This window comes from Limulus polyphemus, unplaced genomic scaffold (genome assembly GCF_000517525.1).
Source record: "Limulus polyphemus unplaced genomic scaffold, Limulus_polyphemus-2.1.2 Scaffold659, whole genome shotgun sequence".
Classification (NCBI taxonomy): Eukaryota; Metazoa; Arthropoda; class Merostomata; order Xiphosura; family Limulidae; genus Limulus; species Limulus polyphemus.
The window spans coordinates 319,962-340,799 of record NW_013666269.1 but is presented as its reverse complement, the minus strand read 5'-3'; the positions used below and the strand labels follow the sequence as shown (position 1 = coordinate 340,799).

The following is a 20,838-nucleotide window of genomic DNA, read 5'->3' as shown; positions in this document are numbered from 1 at the left end:
GACCAGAGACTTAACAATATTTATTACATAAACATTACAATAAAAGTCACTTGCATTCTTAGAAGACCATACATTTAATCGATAGTTACAAAATGCTTTCTTTATTCCCAGGATACAATGGTTAAGAGTAGTGCAGCATATACTCATCACTAAGAGAAAACATGAAGGGCTCACTCCGAAGATCATTGCCATCGGATATTATACAATGTAATCATCAAATAAACAAATTATGAAAAACACTGATTTATAATACTGACAGGAGAAAATTTTCATTCTTCATGACTTTCCAAAACTATCCCAGCCTTGGAAATTGCTTCCACAATTTTCTAAGACTTTGCAAAACCCATATGGACCCTGAGGTAGTGTTGAAAAATGTAGAAATATTTTAACAGGGAAATAAGGAAGATCAAAGAAAAAAGAAGGGTAGCACAGGCAGTATGTCAGGCTTAACAAGGCTGATGAATATGAGAAGACATCTAGGCTTAAGTTCTTGCTCAGAGCAGCTTATGACCAGCTTCCTAATCCATATAATTTAGTTAGTTGGAAAATGATCAAGGTTTAGAAGTGCCCAGTGTGTTCTTCTAGGAGGATGCTAAAACATTCTTTCAAGATGTGGGACTGGGTAGGTACATACAGAGGCACATTCAGGTCTTGTATAATAACACTGCATGGATTTGGAACCAGCACAATAAAATCAGGTGCAAGTACTGACTGGTGGTGCCTGATGATAAGTGGTGGTAGTCATGGGTGCTGTACTGGAATAGTCCTCAAACAGTACCACCCATGGTTCCCAGCTGATGACCTGAGCATCGAGCAGTGATTGAGGTCACTGTATATTCTGTCTTCTGTTTCTTCTCTCTGTTAACCCTATTATTACGAGTTTTCCTATGGTTAGGGGTCAAAGGGAATGTCATCACATTTGTAGAGTTACAATAAAAAATTTATTGAATTTCTATTTTATGAATGTATGTCAATAAATTTGGAATCAAATTGTAGATTATAATTCAAATTTTAGTATTATACATATGGTAATTTCTCAACTTAAATGAAAATATTAAAAAGAAATCCTAGATATCAATTTTTGTGTGTCACATAGTACGTTGAATGCAGCTGTGGTTCAAATTAGACGTTTGTGATGTCCAAATACAAAGTCTATAATTTCTTATGAATTAGATACTCAAATTACCAATATTGACAAGCTAGAATATAAAATAAGAACCTCCTATATTTTCTACCTGCTGAGATATCACTATATTTAGCGAATCAAACATTGTAGCCCCACCCACCTCTTCCATTTTTGGAAACTCTTCCTTATGTACACCCACTTCACTCTATCATGTATCTGTAACCAATCAAAAGCTCAGAATTTCCCCCACATGGTTTTCTCAGCCTCTTGATTATTTCTTTTGTCTCAAATCTCGGAAAGAATGGATAATTGAAAATGTTGTCCGAAAAAATATTTTTTAGACCCAAATACAGTTTAGTTAGTAACCCTAATAAATTAAAGTGGAATCTTGTGATATTGATCAGAGTAATTTATAATCTTTTTTGTTATTTCAAAAACATATATAAAACAAAAAAGTTATTTTGTTTTACATCCTCCACATAACAACTCAGCAAGGCTTAGCATGAAAGGTATGAAAAACAAGTACAATCTTCTTTACAATCATAAGTAGAAGAGATCATTGTTTTCTATATTTACTGTTCTATGTTTTAAGAAAAATAACAGAATTTTAAGAACTTATTTGTAAATACTAATAATGCATCATAACCAAAATGTGACTGTATTTTACAATATACTGGTCTACTAGAACATAGCGAAGACAGGTCAGTTTGTAAATGCCAGTTTTATACTATGGATATATAGTAACATGAGTGTGCATGTGTCACATCATTGCAATTTTTGTAATGTTAGATATGGCTAAAAGGTCAATAAAATAAAAATAATAAATGCATATAGATGTATAATGTTATGACATTAAAGCTATTTGGACTAAATATTTGTGGTTTCATATTATAGCTTGTTGTTATTCTTGAACTGATATTTTTTGTGTGAAAGCCTTGTAATGGTTACTGATAATCTGAAAAAATTTTATGAAGATATGTTTACTAATTTAAATGTAATAGTATGAAAACTATAACAGCCACAAAACTGTTACAAGGTCAGTCCCTGGGACCAAGCCTGTAGTGAGAGAGTTAAAGGGTTTCAATTGTAATGTTTAATATATATTGTAATCTTTGTACATAGGCTGTGTCGTGTGTGTTGCACATAACTATTTACGTGGGTAAGAGAAAGCTATCGTACTCCTTGATGTAGAATTTACTGTTGTTAAAGTTCAAATTGTTTATTTGAGGATAAGCCTGAAGTAAGAAAGAGAGGAAGAGTGTAGTATATAAACATATCATGCATTTTCTATCTTCTTATATTAACATAGTATTATTCTAAATATATCTGTTATTTGTGAGTATGTGTAGTTTCACATAATACAAGTTCAAGAAAGTTGTTGAATTGATTTCATTCTAGCTTCCATAATTCCTTTTTCATCCTCTGTAGATAACACCTGTTCTGTGCACAGTGTGTAATTGAACTGATCAACTGGGGATTCCACCTGGCTTGGAGTATCACTACAGGAGGCAATGGAATGTTATTATTTTCCTTAATGCTGCATGTTGTAAAAGAATGTAAACAGCTTGTCCTCCAATAATAGATCAGATGATATCTCAAAGTTATAAAGTCCCTTATGCTTGAAATTGAGCAACAGTGGCACAAGTGATATAACCATCCTAGAATATAATGTTATATAATTTGGTATATAATACTATGATCTCTTAACTCTCTCAAGCTGAAGCCCTCAGTTTGGCAAGTGAAATTTAGTTCCTCTCTGTGAATAGTAATACTCTCCAAAAGTTTAGCTTTTAATGTTAATTAGTTCTTAATAAAGTTATTTATAATTTGTTAAAATGGTTTAGAGAGTTAACTATCAAATAAAGGCACTGTCCTTCATTCTATGAACTTACTTAGCATTGTTTTTAGTATAAATAGTGATTGTTTTCACTCCGTGTTATACCTTGTGTCCAGTCAGTTTCTTTCCCAAGCTCAGTTATATTCAGAGAACTCAGAATTAATTCATAATAAATATCTTGTTGTAGCTCCTGATACTCTACAGACTTATCTCATCACTCTAACAAAAATCAGTTTCACATGAAAATACTATAGAGTGGATAGCAATGAAAAAGTTTCGGTGCCATGACTAAGATATACTATTGCAGAATTTACTGTTTTTTTCTTCTACCAAAATATTGTTTACCACCTAATGGCATTCTTTGTCCACTTCTGAAAGGTGAAATAGCATCTAAGAAAACTGCAAAGGTAAAATGAAACACAGAAGATTTCTGACTGCACTAAACCACCTAAACCAGGAGTCACATGTTTTTTGCTTTTTTTTTTGTATTATATTTTTTAATTTTAGGAGTGCAATTTAACTTATCAGTCAGGAATTCCAACTGGCTTGGAGTATCACCACAGAAGCAATGAAACATTATTTTTCTTGTATGAAAATGCATTTGAGATAATCATCCCTCCACAGAACATATGGCTATTACCTTGAATGAATGAAACTCCTACTCCTACATATAATAATGTATATTGTGCCAGTTTATGATGCAAACATCACTAAACTATTGCACTTGATCAATAGTAGAGTTAATTTCAGAAATGCAACTTTCCTTTCCAGAAACAGATAACTAGGATTCCACAAGATGGTAGAAGGATCAGTGTGTAGATCAATAAATTAAAAAGATGAGCTCCTTTCTGTAATTATGAAGTCAGAAAGGGAAAAAGCACGGATTGTGCCATCTCCTAAAGAGAAAGGGGAACCTAACCTTGAGAGACCACATCCTTTTCATGCAACAAAAAAACACAAAATTTAATCAACTCATCTCACTATAGCCTACGGGAAGATTGTAGAATGGTGACTGGATGGAAACAAAATGCTTAGACAGGGAAAATCTCAATGTGGCATAAGTAATGTAAAACAAAAGTGCCTGGGTCATCCAAATACCTGCCTGCAAGAGTTCATCCAAGGGATGTTGATGGCAAGAGAAGCTGCGAGATGAAATACTTGAATGGCATAATCCCCCAAGATGAATAAACAAGCTAGATAAGCTGTTTAACCCAGCCAGTCTAAGTGGAAGGAGATAGATTGCAAAAAAAAGTAAAAGAATCCCATAGCAAGGAAAGACAACACAGACTACTCCATAATGGAGCAGTAAGTCAGATAACACCAAACTGCCCTAACAGGGCAAATTAAACAATCAGAGTCAGAATGGTCATGCAATTAAGAAAAGGACAGAACCTTTCATGCAGGAAGAGAAGTTACCATACGAGATTTGGTAATTTGATGCTCCATGTCTCAAAGAAGTAAGGGAAAATGTTGAGCCTGCCCTGCAAATGAGTTGAAAAGACTCCCTTTTAAATACATTGACCTACAGTGATACAAGTCAGAGTAATGTACGATTGTTTCAGTATAAAACAACACAGTGAGTCATCTGCATTCCATTTGCCATGAGAAGTGAACCCCAAACTGTACCATTTTAAGCCCATAAATTGAATGCTGACTTCATAAGGAACTTTTTTAATGAAGTAGATACTAGATGGGGACAAATGGGAATTGAAGAGCTTAATCAACCAACCTAAGCACTACGACTCCTTGTCAGGAAGAAAAGAACCAGATGCACAAACAGATGATGGTAACTGTAGAAGAAAATTGTTAAAAGACAAGGAAGGCTCAACTGAAGCAGTAGGTTGGAAATCCTATATTCAAGATAAAATGGCACAATAGTGGTAGCATCATTGACAGTCAGAGTGTTTCCAACTGCCACTGAAAACAGTAAAAAATGACTCCTGTTGTGAATTAACCTTGAGTAAATGTGATATGTAAATTTACAGTTATGTTGATCCATGAAACCATTTAATTTGTTTGTTTTTTGTACTTTGTCCGGGTATGTCCCTGGTATATACATAGGCCTTGGTCATTGTCATAACAAATGTGGAAACTAATTATTGAAACTCAAACACTTGATTAATAACAACAGAGAATAGTATTGTCAAAAAACCACATCAAAAACTCTGGAACACCTGTTCCAAAATTTTGTAATTTGATGAAGAAAAAATAATATAATTTCAATCAAAAAATTTAGCTAAAATCTCTAAAATTGTGCTTCTTTCTTCCTCAAAATCAAGAAAATAAAGGCAAGAAAGACTAAACACAAATGTTGCCTAAATGTTTAAAATAATAAGTACAAAAATCCCAATATTCTTAATGAAAAAAAAACACACCTAAAGCCAAACAGTGCCAAGGAAAGAATGAGCCTTTGTTAAAATGAAATTGCTAATGGGGTTTGCTGCACATGGGGGATGTATCACCCTTCTACTGGTTGCAAACATCATTAGACTGGCACAGTATATATTATTTCTGTATTGGGGGGGGGGGGTCATTCAAGGCTTGATGCAGGTGTTGAAATCCAGTCAATCTTATGAGCTATGGCATCAAATGCAGAAGTTTTGTCAACCATTTGAAATTACTTGAACACACTCCCTTTTCTGGAAACCCAAATGGGTAGTTAAAATTAAAGTGTCATTTTTTCTTTTACCATTTATTTATGTTATATTCATAACATTTGCACTTATAACTTACAAAATATTATACATACAGGCCAAACCATGATTGTATATATGAGCTCAACTATGTTCAAATGGTAATAGTTAGACACCTTCAAATTGTGAGGTACAACATCCACTGGAAGAACTGGCACAGACATACCAAGAGTAAGGAGCATTTGTACAATTTTTATAAAAAATAAACAGTACTGTGTTATTGAGGATATAGATATTCCAGGCTAAACAAATTATCACTTATGTAATTTTTTTTTTATTTCATTAATTTACAAAACTTGAATAAGTTTCTCTCAAGATGCAGCAGTTACCCTTGAACATTTGAAGATGAAATAAGAAACTCTCGTGGTTTACAATTTATCAATCAAGAAAAATGCAAAGTTAATGAATAGTCTAGTCTGTAAGACATTTCAACATATTTGATGCTTTCTCATCAAGAAGTAAGGCCTTTTGTACCAAGAGATAAGGTATTTTCTATGTACTGGCATAAAAGAAATTTTTTTAAGTAGAGTCAAGCCTAGTTAAGATGTCACTAAAAGGGCCAAGAAATCTATGTTGCTATAAACAAGTGTCATACAAACTGAGGTAAACTTTACACGTGTAGTAAATAACCAAAGAAACACAATCAAACATACATGCATAATTTTATAGCTAGTTAATATAACATAAGTACATATTATTGAAAAATACCATTGATTGTTTAAATAAAAAAAAAACACTGATCTGCCATGAGACACACACTGTGATATTTGCTATGAAAATATTTAAGTAAATCCTCAAGCTCACCATGTATGACAATCGTAACATTTGTTTTCTAGATCTCTGCTCTATCAAAATTTACTTATCACCCCTTTTTGGAGTACAAAGTCTAATGTGAATTGACAATTATATTATGGATATTCCTATGAGAAATTTTAATTTTGCCAGGCTAGAAACTTTTGTAATTAGAGCTGTCAACTAGAAAAGCAGAGCCAACTTACACGCCCACCTCTAATGTACTCAAAATAACATAATACATTTTTGTGACATTTATCTCCTCTAGTTCATATCCAACAAGCTGAGGCACTCATCCTAAATCCGGATGGGAAAAAGGATTGAATGTACGGCTTGAATTAATAAATTAAACCATGAACTTGTATTTATATATGTAATTTATTTCACACAATTTACTTTACAACTACTTTAAATCAAACCTACTTTATTCAGACCTACTTTTTCCCACATTACAGAAATAGTGTTATAATTACTTTATTTTATTACTTTTACTAATCCTTCTCTACAGATTCTATGTATGTTGATACTCTGAGTGCTTCTTGATAGACCACATTAGATGTTCTTCCTCTTTCCTGGGCCATAATAAAGAGATGTCTGGTGATCCTACTCTTGAACACCCAATATAGAACTGACCATGTGAAAAGCAAGGGGTTTTCAGATGTAGCCCTGCCACTTTTAAGTGTCTGCCCTTGTGCTTTGGTTGCCATTTTTCCTGGCAAAAATGTAAATGTTTGACATTTTTAATGAAAAAACTAAAAAAAATATTAGGAATAAACATTGGTCCAAGACTGTGGAGTCATTAGCTAAACATATATATTTTAGTTGTGGGTGGGGCCAAGTACTAATCATCCTATACCATGGTCCTTGATCCAATGTATCATCCTACCAAGTTCAGATGAGATTGATCCAAGACCACAGAATAGTTCACGGACAAACCAAACTAACAAAAAATATTTTTACTCTTATAAGTATAGATAGAAAGACAGTTTTAATCTATTGAATGACTTATAAAATCATATTTTTTGTTACAAAGTAAAGGAAATAGCCCATTCAGTTTGAACATTTCTGTCACGGTGACATTATAATTCAACTCGTGGCCAAAATTCCACACTGCCTATCGCTCATTTGACATCATAGATGAGGTTGACATTAAGCAAAGTAAAATAATATATATCTTATGTAGAATCCACTGGGACAAAACTTTGTGTGACATTATAACCAAGGTGTTCATACTTACCCTTTTGCATTGGGTAGGTCAAAGTGTGTGTCACAACCTTTTACAGAGTTATATTCAAAATGTAATTAAACTACTTTATTATCAATGTATACAAATAAACTTGGCATCAAGAAATAGTTAATAAATCAAATTTTACTATTATGCAAGTTTTACGTTCTTGATTTAATAAAGAAATGTTTTTAAAAAATCCTCAATCACCCCTAGTATGAGAACTGTCACATTTGCTCTCTATGTATTCCCTCTTCTCTAATTTATTTACCACCCTTCCAAGAAGTATGGAATGTAACGTAACTTTTTCCTTGTAATATTGCTATTATTCAGGCAAAGCATAATTTTTATAACCATCAATCTTATTTTGTTAAAGAGATATAAACTAAAAAATCATGCCCACCTGTCGCATCTTCTCTTTAACATAGTTCACTCTGACATTTAAGTTTATTATTTATAACCAATAGAAAGCCAAAAGTTTAATCTATCAAATGACGTATTATATTACATTGTTTTCTGTACAGAGAATTGTCTATTTTACTTCCAGTTCAAACTTTATTCCCATGGGAAACACATCAACTAGCTTAGCTGAATTTTTAATGGTTCTTATCATGTAATTAGAAAGCCAGAAAAACTGGGATAATTATAGGACATGTCTGGCTTTTACGTGTTATTATTTTGTATTCTTGGATACATTATTTAATTAAGTAAAAAATTATTTTTTGCAGTAAACAAATGAAATTTGAAAATGTTCAGATTTAGAAAAGTGTTTTTAGCCTTAACATTAAAATCACTTTTCACACAGAACAGTCAACACTCTGACACCACATAATTACAAAGTTTTAGTAAAAATGCTTAACTAAAATTTCTGATTTTTTGTCTACAAAAGACTTTTAGAGTTTACTGAAAGATACATAAGTACCTTCAGAGTTATAGTGTGTAAGCCACCATGTAACCATGGTGGATACCAGGTCAGGTAAATACACGACGCCATTACAACAGGGTTAAACAAGGAAGTTGCAAACCATTTTAACTGCAAACATAAACATTTTGAATTTTGACAAGGAGGAAGGAATAGTACAGAGCTAACCCATGAAAACTCCTTGAAAAGAAACTGCACATAATGTATGTAAATATGTGTGTGTGTGTGTGTGTGTGTGTGTATATATATAAAGAGAGAAAGAGACACACACACAGAAATACATCTATATCTTACCTTCTGTGAAAACCAGTCAGGTGGACGGTTTGGTTCTGCAAATGGTTTTATGGCACGACTCACAGATACCCTATTAGCAAAGAGAAGTTAAAACATTAATAAATACAACTTACATTTAATATCTTGCATATTTTTATATGTATATGCAAAAACAACATTAATTAAAACTATTGATGAGTGTTTTCTTTATACATTATAGCTTCAACAAAACTTCTACAAATGCAAATGCGCAATACTGAAAAAATGCTTGGTTTTTCAAATAGAATAGACATATGTATTATTTACTATTTTAAGGTTTTAAGAAGAATAGTCAACTATTCGAAAGCGCTCGAGTTTTGGGTCTCGTTTTGAAAACATTCAATTTTTGTAGGTGATACTGTGTGCTAACTACTTAACCTGGATTTGTTATAATTAGTAATTTACATTAAATTCCATACTACTCAGACATGTGATAAATAAATTAGATCAGAGGGAAAGCCTAGAGAGCAAATGTCACAATTCTCATTCTAAGGGAAATTGAAGATTGTTAAAAATATTTCCTTAGAAAATTTAGAACTTATAACTTGTATAATAATAACATTTAATTTATTAACTATGTTTAATGCCAATTTTATTTGTATACATTGATAATATTGTACTTAAATCAAATTTTGAACGTAATTATAAGAGGTGGTGTCATGTGCACTTTGACTTACTTGTTGTGAGAGGGTTAACTTTGCTACTACATTCTTTTTGATGCAACTATTTCTGCCATTATTAGAATTTCTGTAATTTAGTTAGAGACCTTACTTATGCATTTTTCCTTTAGTGTGCAGGGTATAGATGTAGCTGCATTGTCAGCCCTGATTAATCAAGTTTCCTACAATTGTATATTTTTTGATAGCCTTTGTTTACGGAACCATAAAATAGAAAACCAGACCCACTTGCCTCACTCACCAATCACATCTTTCACAACTTGCCAACTGTTCTCTCTGATGTTTTAGACTACATTATTTATAACCATTAGAAAGCTAAAGTTTTAATCTATCAAATGACTTATCATATCCCTTTGTCTGCTATACAGAGCATTGTCTATTTTACCATTTAGTTTCAAATGATTTCTCACAGAAAAATTATGATTATTACAAGACATTTTTTGCTTTTTTGCATGTTATTATTCTGTGTTCTTAGATGCATTATGAAATTAAAGAAATAGTGTAGTAGTACTAATAATATCAAAAAGTAGGCTTAAGTTTCATCAACAGTTGAAAGCAAAAAAAAAGACCCAGGTAAGTACTTGTTTCTTATTTTTCATGTGTATTCTTTATTTATTATTATAAAAGTAATTAAAATGTAAAAATTACAACTTATTTGGTTAGATTAGGTAAGATAATGAAAAAAATAATAATAATAAAAATTGTGCACGAGGTACACTTAAGAGTATCCTTCTTAATGTCATCAAATACAGTAAGTTGAGCTGTTCCTTCATCTAGTGGTTTACAACTTGTGGGGAGGATTGTTAGTTGTTGTTCTTGTTATTTGGGGGGGGGGGGGTCATGAAGAGCATCCTTCTTAATGTCATCAAATACAGTAAGTTGAGCTGTTCCTTCATCGAGTGGTTTACAACTTGTGGGGGAGGATTGTTAGTTGTTGTTCTTGTTGTTGGGGGGGTCATGAAGAGCATCCTTCTTAATGTCATCAAATACATTAAGTTGAGCTGTTCCTTCATCGAGTGGTTTACAACTTGTGGGGGAGGATTATTAGTTGTTGTTCTTGTTGTTTGGGGGGAGGGGCATGAAGGGGGAGTGCCCTATCATAGGTCTTCTCTGGATAAACTGACACTCCATTGCAATATGGGTATTTAATAAAATATGTTGCATCAGTATAAATTGCAATTAGTCTCTTTAGCAAGGTTCCGTAGTGTGCCCCCCCCCCCAACTTCTCATACATATGGAGCACCAAATATTGTTGGAGCATATGGAAATCATCCTATTATCACCCACAAATCATTTTTAATAAATGAATAACAGACAAATTGAGAAGATGCAATTAAAGTCATCTAGACTGATATTTAAATAACAACTTGAAAGAATTGAGAACATTTACCACAGATGTATCAAGCAAGTGAAATAAAAATGAAGGGCCATTTTGAATGCAATCTTGTGATTAAATGGCTGGTGCACCAGATGAAATAATGTGGTATGTGATAGTTAAATGTTCTATAATATCAAATTTCAATATTATTAGCAAAGTATGGCTTTTAAAACAGTCAACATCAAATGGATTGTTTTTTTTTAAATACCTTTTTCAGTCTCTTGACTTGTCCTGGCTTAGTACGTATCTTTCACTGCATCTGGCAAGAACTAATGAAGCTTCCTATTTGACAAATTTTCACAGGGAGGATTGTTTACAGACAAATGAAGTATAAGTGAGTAATGAAAACAAGTAGTGACAAGATGGGGAATGGGGTCCTGAATCAAGTGAAGATAAATTAAGCATTTTTGAAGTGATAGTATGTATACCTTCATGGTTACATTGTGGTTACAAGGTCATATAAAATACACAAGCCTGTTGAGAAGGGGTTAACATTGACTGAACAGTACAACTTCAAGAATGAAAAAAAGCATACAACCTTGATGGTATTATTTTGGTATTTTGAAATCTTGAATAATTGTACAAGCATACTACAGAATGAGCACTTATATTTAAATTCATAAATAAATTCCCTTTTTTTTTCAATTTGCTTTTTACAAGAACATAACTCTGCAAGGTCTACAGCAAAACATTATTCCAGTACAACTTCTTATGTTAATCAAACCCACTTGCTGATGTCATACTTTATTAAAACATCAATTATGGTAAACCAGAAAGATTTGAAATAATTGCAAACAACAATAAAAACTGAGTCATAAAAAAGTTAGGTTTCTGCATGTAAACAATATCACTAAGTAAAAATACACAGTTATTAAAAGAACTCATGTTAATCATAAGGGAATTTTTTTCTTTTTCACCATACTAACCAGTTTTGATCACCACTACGAAGCACTGAGGATGCAAGGCATAACTTTTCTTTTGCTGACCACTTGTCTGTGGGTGTCTGCTTGAGTTTCAACTCTGAAAAAAAAAGTTTGCATAAAACACTTAAAAACAAAGTGTCTGAATGATAAGTGGAACTTAATAATCACTTAAACGTTAGTTTCAACTGATTACATTTAACTAATATATTATTGTTATGTGAGATTTGGATAGATGGAAGAAAGGTAAATAGTAACAGTATGAAAGTTAACATTTTCCTTGCCAAAAACTGTATTTATGAAAGATACTTACTTCTACACACAGTAGCTATTTCTCAGGTATCTGATGTTGAAATTCTGCACCCACCATTAGCCTTGAATTATTTCCCACCTAAATCACGTATTTACACGAACTGCGCTAGTACATGATGTAATCATCTTTGGGCAACAGCTCTCCACCTATAGGAGGCCAACACATCCTACGTGTGCAGTAGATTCCCATAAACACTTGCACTCAAAATTAACTTCATTCTTAGAAGAGGCAAAATAATATGCACTAGTAGTGGGAAGGAAAGTTGGGAAGGTGTACAGAAAGGTAAGTATCTGTTGAAAATACATTTTCAGGTAGGGAAAATGTTACCTTCTGAAATGATCCACTTACTTCTCTGTATACAAAAGCTAGAATCTTATATTGATGTGGTGGGTGGTGGTGGAGGCAGTTCAAATGAGAAAACCTACATCTCCTTTCAGAGAAGGTATCAGACAAGAAAAGCCCATGAAGCATGACAACCAATAGCAGGGACTTACTAGAAAGGCAACACTCATGGAAGACCACAATCTTCTCAGGCAGGAAGGCAAAAATGAGCTTGTGTCCCAGGGACAGATGGAAACAATACATGAGCTTTTGCACACAAATGAACATGAGGTGTAGTGTGGTTAGAGCAATAACCAGACCTTACAGTTTGGTATGTGTTTGTTGTAGAATTTACTCACCAGCATACAGAACAGGGACAAAGGAGTTCTCCTGAGGAGAACACTTGGCCCCATCTGGCTGGTTAAAACTCCCAGAAAATTGGCACAGTAAAGAATAGGAGATGAACTGCACTACACCCTCCTGGACATCCCTACCCTACTTCCCACCACACTGTGCTGCCCACTTGGACTCTCTCTCCAGAGGATTAAACAACCAATGAGGAACTCTCCTAGTTGACCACCCCAGCAGCTAGGAAGCAGGAATGGCAAAAGCCTCCCATGCTCTACGCAAAGGCTGTGAGGGATTCACCTTGATGGGAATATGAAGAGGAGCCCAGGCTAGATCATATCTAACCACCACAAAGGTCTTTTACTGAAGAAATTGCAACGAGTTACCATGAAACCTACTTTGAAAAGCTGGCAAACATGAGGCAGAGAAGTGGGCAGACACTCCCCACATGGCAGCTTTCTCCATGATAGTCCATTGAAGGTACAGTCTATAATGGACATACACACACACACTACCAAAGTGGTCTTGCAGAAAACTATTTCAACAGTGAGAATATAAGTGTTTTAAAGCAGTTGGGCTAAATCCTTTCCATTACCCATGATTCCATGCTGATTTAATAGTGTATACCCTGTGAAGTAACACCAGCTACTGGGTGGGTTCTGAGATGGAGATGAGACTATTATTAAAAGTAAGTTAAGAAATAAATGAGGTAGTTGCCACATTAAAATTGGTGAATAGAGTGAAAAATAGTGAATGGAAGGAGAAGTCTAGATGAAGATAAAACCACCAGAAGATGAAGAAGGTGTGTTGGTTATTATTCACCTCTCTGGCTGTAAGATCTCACCCTACTGTCATTGAAAGGGTGAGGCTAAAGTGAGTCAAGAGACAAACCTGATGAGAAGTGACACGATAGAGTCAACAAGTGTCAACTTCTAGGGAAGAACAAATGACCCAGATGCTAAAAGAAATTGATAAGCGAGTTGCCTTGTTTAGAGACAAAACTGCTTGAAGGTGTGCAGAAATGAAATACAAACTTTTTATTTCTTCATGAATTATACTAAATAAATGTCAGAAAATGACAAAGTATTGACTAAAATATTTCCGAGTTAAAATTGTTAAAATATAGTTCAAATTAACATGAGAAATTGACTGTAAAATTTGTGTCTGAAAAAATGAAGTGGCATAAAAATATGAAAAGCCACGGGAAATCTTGTCTTCAGACTCCAAGCACAATAAATTGTAACTAAGTTACTTTGTCAATCCTAAACTTTATACATGAAAATGTATCATGTACAACACAAGTGCATAGTTTAATGTCTAGAAACAATAAAAGATTTATTCACTTATCAATCATCTGTTGAAAAAAATGTGCATTTTTTCCAAACTCCTTTTTAACTCCTCATTTAGTAACCTAAGTTATTTTGGGTATGTAAATAACATTGTAGCATTGCACCAAACTTACTATTCAGTTTTGTACAGCAAATCAACTTTGTGACAATATTATACATTTCTTTTCTTTAGGTTAATAAATGACAAATTATAGATCACTTAAAAAACTCTATACATAAAACACCACCATTATAATAGGCCTTCCTTAATGTTTGCTTACTTAAGCTGTGCTGATGAGCCTTAAGTAGGCAAAACTGTATTCCACAGCAGAGGATAAGTGAATCAAAAAACACAAAAGGCCTCTACATTACAGATAACATTTTCAATTTTACCTTAGGTGAAAATAAATTTGTAATATCATCATTTTCCACATATTATTCCAGACAATTCAGTATTGTTTTCCATGTTTATAAGCATGTTTATGATAAGGGTGTTAATAGTTTATAATCTAAACATTAACCTAGAGTAAAACATTTTGAATTTTACTTAAACTATTAAACATTAAAAATGCACAAGTCAACTACTTAGAAACTAAGTGCTACTCAGAAGTTATTTCATTGATTACTTTCTATTTTTGTCACATGGAATTAATGGTAGATAGTGAGATTCACGTTTCATCTTAACCTTACATTTGTAAAAATACATCTTTCAGCTATTCAGTTTTACTACAATTTCCCCATATCATTATAATTATATATATATATATAGTTATTAATATTACTCATAGATTATAACATTTAGCAAATATATATATATTACTACCAAATTGAATCTAAGACTCTAAAAGACAAAAAAATACAATAAATTATTCTGATAAATATATTATATAAATGCATTTAAATAAATAATAAAAAAAAATGTCAGGTTTTTCCAAATACAGCAACTAATGTTAGAAATGACAGTTTAATTGCTTTAAATTGAACTATGTTTTTGACATTGCCAGCTGCAGAAAAAACTGACATAAAACCAATCACGCTACAGCAATACTGTCTTAAGGAAATTTAAACAAGCAAAACACTGTTCAGGTATATTTTAATACAAAGGAATATCAAAAAGTAAAATGTAGGCTGCTTTCTACAGAGGGGCAAGTAGGGAAACAATGTTAAATCATTTCAAAATAAAGCATCCTGCTAGATCTAAACAATTATACAAATATATGCTAGAAGTGCTATAATAACATACTTAATGCTTGCTGTCTAATTAAAATAAGCCATTATTATATCTCAGATGAAAGTATTTTTCATATTACTTCATTATTTTTATATTTATAGAATTTACACAAATATGCAGTATTATATACAAAGTTATTTGTACAAGAAAGTAACAGCTCTTTCTCAATGATCTTTTTTAAACTAACACAATAATGTTTAAATCTTCAAAAAATCTTTTACAAAAAAAAATAAATCAAACAACATATAACGTTTTCTAGTTATAACTTTATCTTACAAAAAACCATTAAGGAATGAATACAAATATAACTAGAAAGTCCAAGCAGATAATATTATTGTGGTAAAAAAAGGGAAAAAATTTAACTTATCTAAACTAGTTGCATTAATTTTTTATTTTTCACAATGGTATGCCACTAGTTAATCTTTTAAAATTTGGCTGTGTAAAGTTATAACCACAATTTCCAGTATTTTTTTATTTGAAAGGAGAGACTTCCACTATAATAACACAGTAATTTGAATTGTTCATTGTCGGCCATAAAGTCCTAAATAACCCACATAAATCAAAGTTAAAATTACATTAAAATATTCTGTAAATGATTATCTGGGTCACTTTATAATACAGCAATTTCAATGTTTCTATTATTATTTCTAGAAATGTGAATCATATGAAAATAAAAACAGTTAATTACAAACATTTCAATTTTTTTCATTAAAATTAAATACTTATACTTATTTATAATCATATTTACAATAAAATTACAGCATTGCTAAATAGGATGTCTGTTTTAAATCTTTTATTTTTAAAAAATCATTATATGTTATACAATCGTGAGAATTCTAGCTTCTAAAGCAATGAAAAATCAATTCTGGAACAAGCCTATGCTATAAGACCTGTAAATGTCCTAAACAATACTAACTTTGATGAAAAATTTCTAACAGTCTAGACACATAGAATTGTTTTATTACAAGTTAGAGCTTTTACAGTAAGGAAGAATATTTTTAAAACAGGTACAACATTTTGATCACTGGTGCAATCATTCTCAAGTACACAAGTTTTAACAGTAAAGGTTTTAGTATTTAAATTAACATTCAACAATCTAGCAATGTTTTTAAATTTTTAGGAATGATGGTAGTTACTTATGAATGTGCATATCAATCCTCATGAATTAATAGATTATAGTGAATAAAAATTAAAATCTCAAAATGTTGTGTGAAATATTTTGCATAAGATTAGGAATGTTTGGAAAACTAATGATCACAGACATATAGAGATGTTCCTGAGTATTTGTTAATTGTTGGATTGTTTGATTTTATTAATAAGGCTTCTCTAATTAATGTCAGGTTCATGTTTGAGTAATGTACCATACCAAAGGGAGAAGCGCTTCCATAGAAGCTACATCCCAAAATGCATTAAAACCTTGCTAGCAGTAAGGTAGTTAACCATAATAGATTAGATAACAGAAAGCTCCATCGAATGCATTCAAGGAGGAGGATGTTTAAAATGAAACTCCCCAAATACAGTACTTCCCTCATCTCATAAGATTAGCTAAAAACCCACATTGATTAGGAGGATACCTCTATAGATGAGAGAGTCCAATCCAAATATCTGGAGAGGGGGAACCGCACCACTTCTAATCCAGGTATACTCTCCACCCAGTTGTGGAATGTATAAAAAATTAGGGTGGAAAATGAGAGGAGCACATCCAAGTAGGAGAGAAGGCGGTAGGAAAGTGATTCTGATCGGTGAAAGATATAGTAACTCAAAATAAATCTAAATTACCAAAATAAAATTGAAATAAACCTAAATTATTCTTTTTTTCTTTCTAGAATGACTTAGAGACCTAGAGAATCACCCACAAAATTCACTGGGAGTGCCTCAGAATTGAGGTGTAGAGAGGAAAGGTAAATAAGTGTGCTAAAAAGGATCAGGTGAAAACAAGAGCATTAGGTGCTAGAGGATGAAACCAATGACAATTAGTCTGCCTCCTCTCCCAAACAAGCAAGAGCAATCCCAAGCATAAGAATCGCAAAAGGGGATGCAAAATGACCAAAATCGAGGAAACAAGAATTGGATATACAGGGAGGGCGAGGCTTGAGGTTGTAGAAACATAAGTTGTCCAGGAAAACGAAATGAGTTAAGATTAAGAAGTAGGGAACAAGAAGAATATGACACAGGGGAAAGTAAACAAGTGGTGCATACCTGAGAAATTAAGTCCAGAAAAAGTTTCTCTACAACAGGGAGAGAAGTTTCCGAAGCATAACCAGGTGAAGGAACAATCAAAGTTGCCCTCCTCATTCCTCCCATAAAACAAAGAGAAGGAAAGCCTGAAGAAGGGACTGGAGCTGAAGGTCCTGGCAACATAAAGGAATCCACTACTTTATTCATGATGACCACCACGTCAACCACAAGGATTGTGCCTCCATAAGTCATAATTGTTACATAACCTGTAAGGAAATTAATCACACACAGAAGTAGTAGAATACATAAACTAGCAATAAGTTGACAAAGAAAAAACACATCTGACGTGTTCAGTGCTGAGGAAAAAAAATTCACAAGTGCAAAAGCATAGAGGGAGTTAGTGCACAGGAAGGTTGTGTCACCATCCTATTAGAGGAGGGCTTTTACAGCATAATAAATTCATTATGCAACATCACAATTCACAAGAAAACTCGTGAGATTAGGTAGGAGTTACCTAAAGGCTAGTGACATGCAAATCTCTAAGGCAGACTCACAGGGAAGATTTTCTTAATTTTGTGGATAACAACAGGAGTTGAATTAGTTTTAAGCCATATTTTTTATCAGATGCTTCTCACATTTAAAGGAATCCTTAGAGTAAGAAGCCATGAAGACTATATTATCTATAACAACCTCAACTAGCTCAATAAAGACATCAAGTAATCCTGAGAACTGTTTATTAACACACAAGGATAAGTTACACATGACAATTCATAAATACTGGACAAGAGACATTCACAAGCTGAGTGGCAAATCCAATGAGAAACCTACATGGTAACACCTGTATAAGCAGTACTGAGAAAAAACTACTAATGAAAAATTCTTTCCCTTTCTTAACTTAGCAGTGAAGTGTTTATGTAACTCAGCTCAGTATATGTCAGAGCCACATGTTGATAAAAATTAATGTAACTGTACGTCACAAACCAATCAACAATAAACATCATATAAAATATCTTGTGACTGTTGAATTACATCAAATACTGAGGGTTAAGCTCAGACAATATGATTGCACAAAATGTAGGAATGGAACTTGTAAATTAACAGGTGTGTGTGTGTATAATGTACTAAGTGTGAAATGACGTGTTAATATATGTAATGATTATGTGATAACAGACATTTGCATCTGAACGAAGAGATAATTCTAACTTAATTCCTCACATACTCCACGTGATGCCTAACCAGAAATGATAACCTCTTTTAGCTTGTATTCAATGCTCCTATAGATACAACTAAAAATCCCATCTGCTTTTCCATTAACAACAGTAACTTAAGAGACTGATAAAATAAAACAATAATATCATTTTCTTCCATAACACTACCAAACTGATCTCCATAAATGTAGTAATTATAGTTTAAATTAATGTAGCCCATATGCATTACCTTGCACTTAGCATAACTAAAGGTTATCTGCCATTTATGTTCCTAATTTGCCAAAGTTTCCAAATCCCTTTGTAAAACAACAACTTCTTTAGAGCCAACTAAAACCAATATGGTATTCATCTTTTTTATACCATATCCTCTGTACAAAAATAATAATGACTGTCATTTTTATTTTAGAATAATTCTTAACTATGAACGCTTTTAGCTTTACATGTACAATGGTATAATACTTAATAGGCCTAAGGTTAAACCAAAGCTCTTACTAGCAACATGACAACACAATCTTATTCTAAGTACAAGTTCCTACAACAGTACAAGTACAGTACTACAATTTGGTACAAATACTTTATCATCTTTAACAATTATTCAAACAAGTTGTTCTCTGACTCTGAAGACAGTGACAGGAGAAGTAATACATTGTGTGACTGAGTAATTCAGTAATTGTTAAACTATATGCATGTTAATTAGTGATTCGTAAGTATAGTTCGAGTTTAGGCCCATACTGTTATGTTATTGTTACACTTATATTCAAATTATAAAAATATTAGTTAGAAAGTTGAGTTAAACTTAAAACTATATTAAATTAAAAAAGTAAAATGCCCAAGTATACGTTATTATAGGTTAATAGTATTAATTAATAATAATAGTAACACGTATATTTTAATACGACTAACAACAATGCAATGTGGGTACTCTTTCTTACGTCTGTAACATTTAATTAATCCGATAAGGTGTAATAAGAAAAACACAAGAATTACTTCAACTTTAAAACTTACTTTGCGAAGCAACTGCCATTTCTGTAAGTTGGTTTTATTGAGACAATCTTGAAAACAATGCGATAAGCCTAGATTCCCGTTCAAATTACAGGACATTAGTTAAACCTAATCACTATATATATCTACAAACACATATATTTAAATGATAACTTATTAAATAAGTCTACACGCACTCTCACAAATCTACGTAATAAACGAAATTCTTTATTTTACCTCCTTGACTTCTTATTTTATGTTAGTTACTATTTTGTGTGTGTCTTATATTCCAGATATTTTTTTCGTTTTTTAAAGGTTTAATACATAAAACACGATAGTTACTCAAAACTTTATTTTTTCTATCAGGTAGATAGAGTGTTCTTCAATTTCTCATGATCTTTCAGTTTTCTTTGATTTAGCCTATTCTGCTTTTTATGAGTAATTTGAATTATTCAAACTAGATAAAAATAAAAAGAAATCATACAATAAGACCTAAAACAATTATTCTCATGACATGCGACTGATGCGTATGTTGTTAATGGTACGCAAGATAGGAAACAACAAGAATTGAAACTGTATCACCCCTAATATTGTTTTAATATAATTTAACGTGGATATATTAATGTAAAAAGGAGCTTACAGGCTGAAGTACCACGTTGAAAATGTAAAGTTTAAATAGTGGGGTAGTATATTGTTTATTTAATTGTTTGTTTATTTGTTATCAAACACAAACCTACACTACGGGCTATCTGTGTTGTGACCACCACGGTTATCAAAACCCGGTTTTTAGTGTTATAAGCCTTCAGGTTTACTGTTGAGCCACTGGAGGGCTATAGTGAGTTTGTAAAACTTTACATTTTAACATAGGACTTCAGCTTGAAAGTTTCTTTATACGTTTATAACACCCAGTTGCCTCCTCTGCATCAGCCTGGCTACGGCCTTCTTATTTTAATTCTATTAAAAGATATTCGAGTAAAGACTTTACTTTTAAATCATCATGTTACAATGTACAAATGTACTTGTTTCCAGCACGAGTTTGGGGCAGAGG

General features: G+C 32.5%; 1 protein-coding gene across 2 annotated transcripts in view; it reads right to left on the bottom strand.

The window, feature by feature from the left end:
* Nucleotides 1-20,002, bottom strand: part of LOC106459773 (bromodomain-containing protein 8-like) — a 106,433-nt gene extending 86,431 nt beyond the window's left edge. Inside the window, exons 1-3 of one of the 2 annotated variants that reach the window (XM_022386316.1) lie at nucleotides 19,815-20,002; nucleotides 11,889-11,982; nucleotides 8,890-8,959 (exon numbers count right to left, since the gene is read on the bottom strand). In XM_022386316.1, coding sequence (XP_022242024.1) covers nucleotides 8,890-8,959; nucleotides 11,889-11,982; nucleotides 19,815-19,833 — 183 coding nt within the window. In that variant the 5' untranslated portion in view covers nucleotides 19,834-20,002. The remainder of the gene's footprint in view (nucleotides 1-8,889; nucleotides 8,960-11,888; nucleotides 11,983-19,814) is intronic. The other variant, XM_013919429.2, reaches the window with a different exon arrangement.
* Between the last annotated feature and the right edge of the window lie 836 nt (nucleotides 20,003-20,838).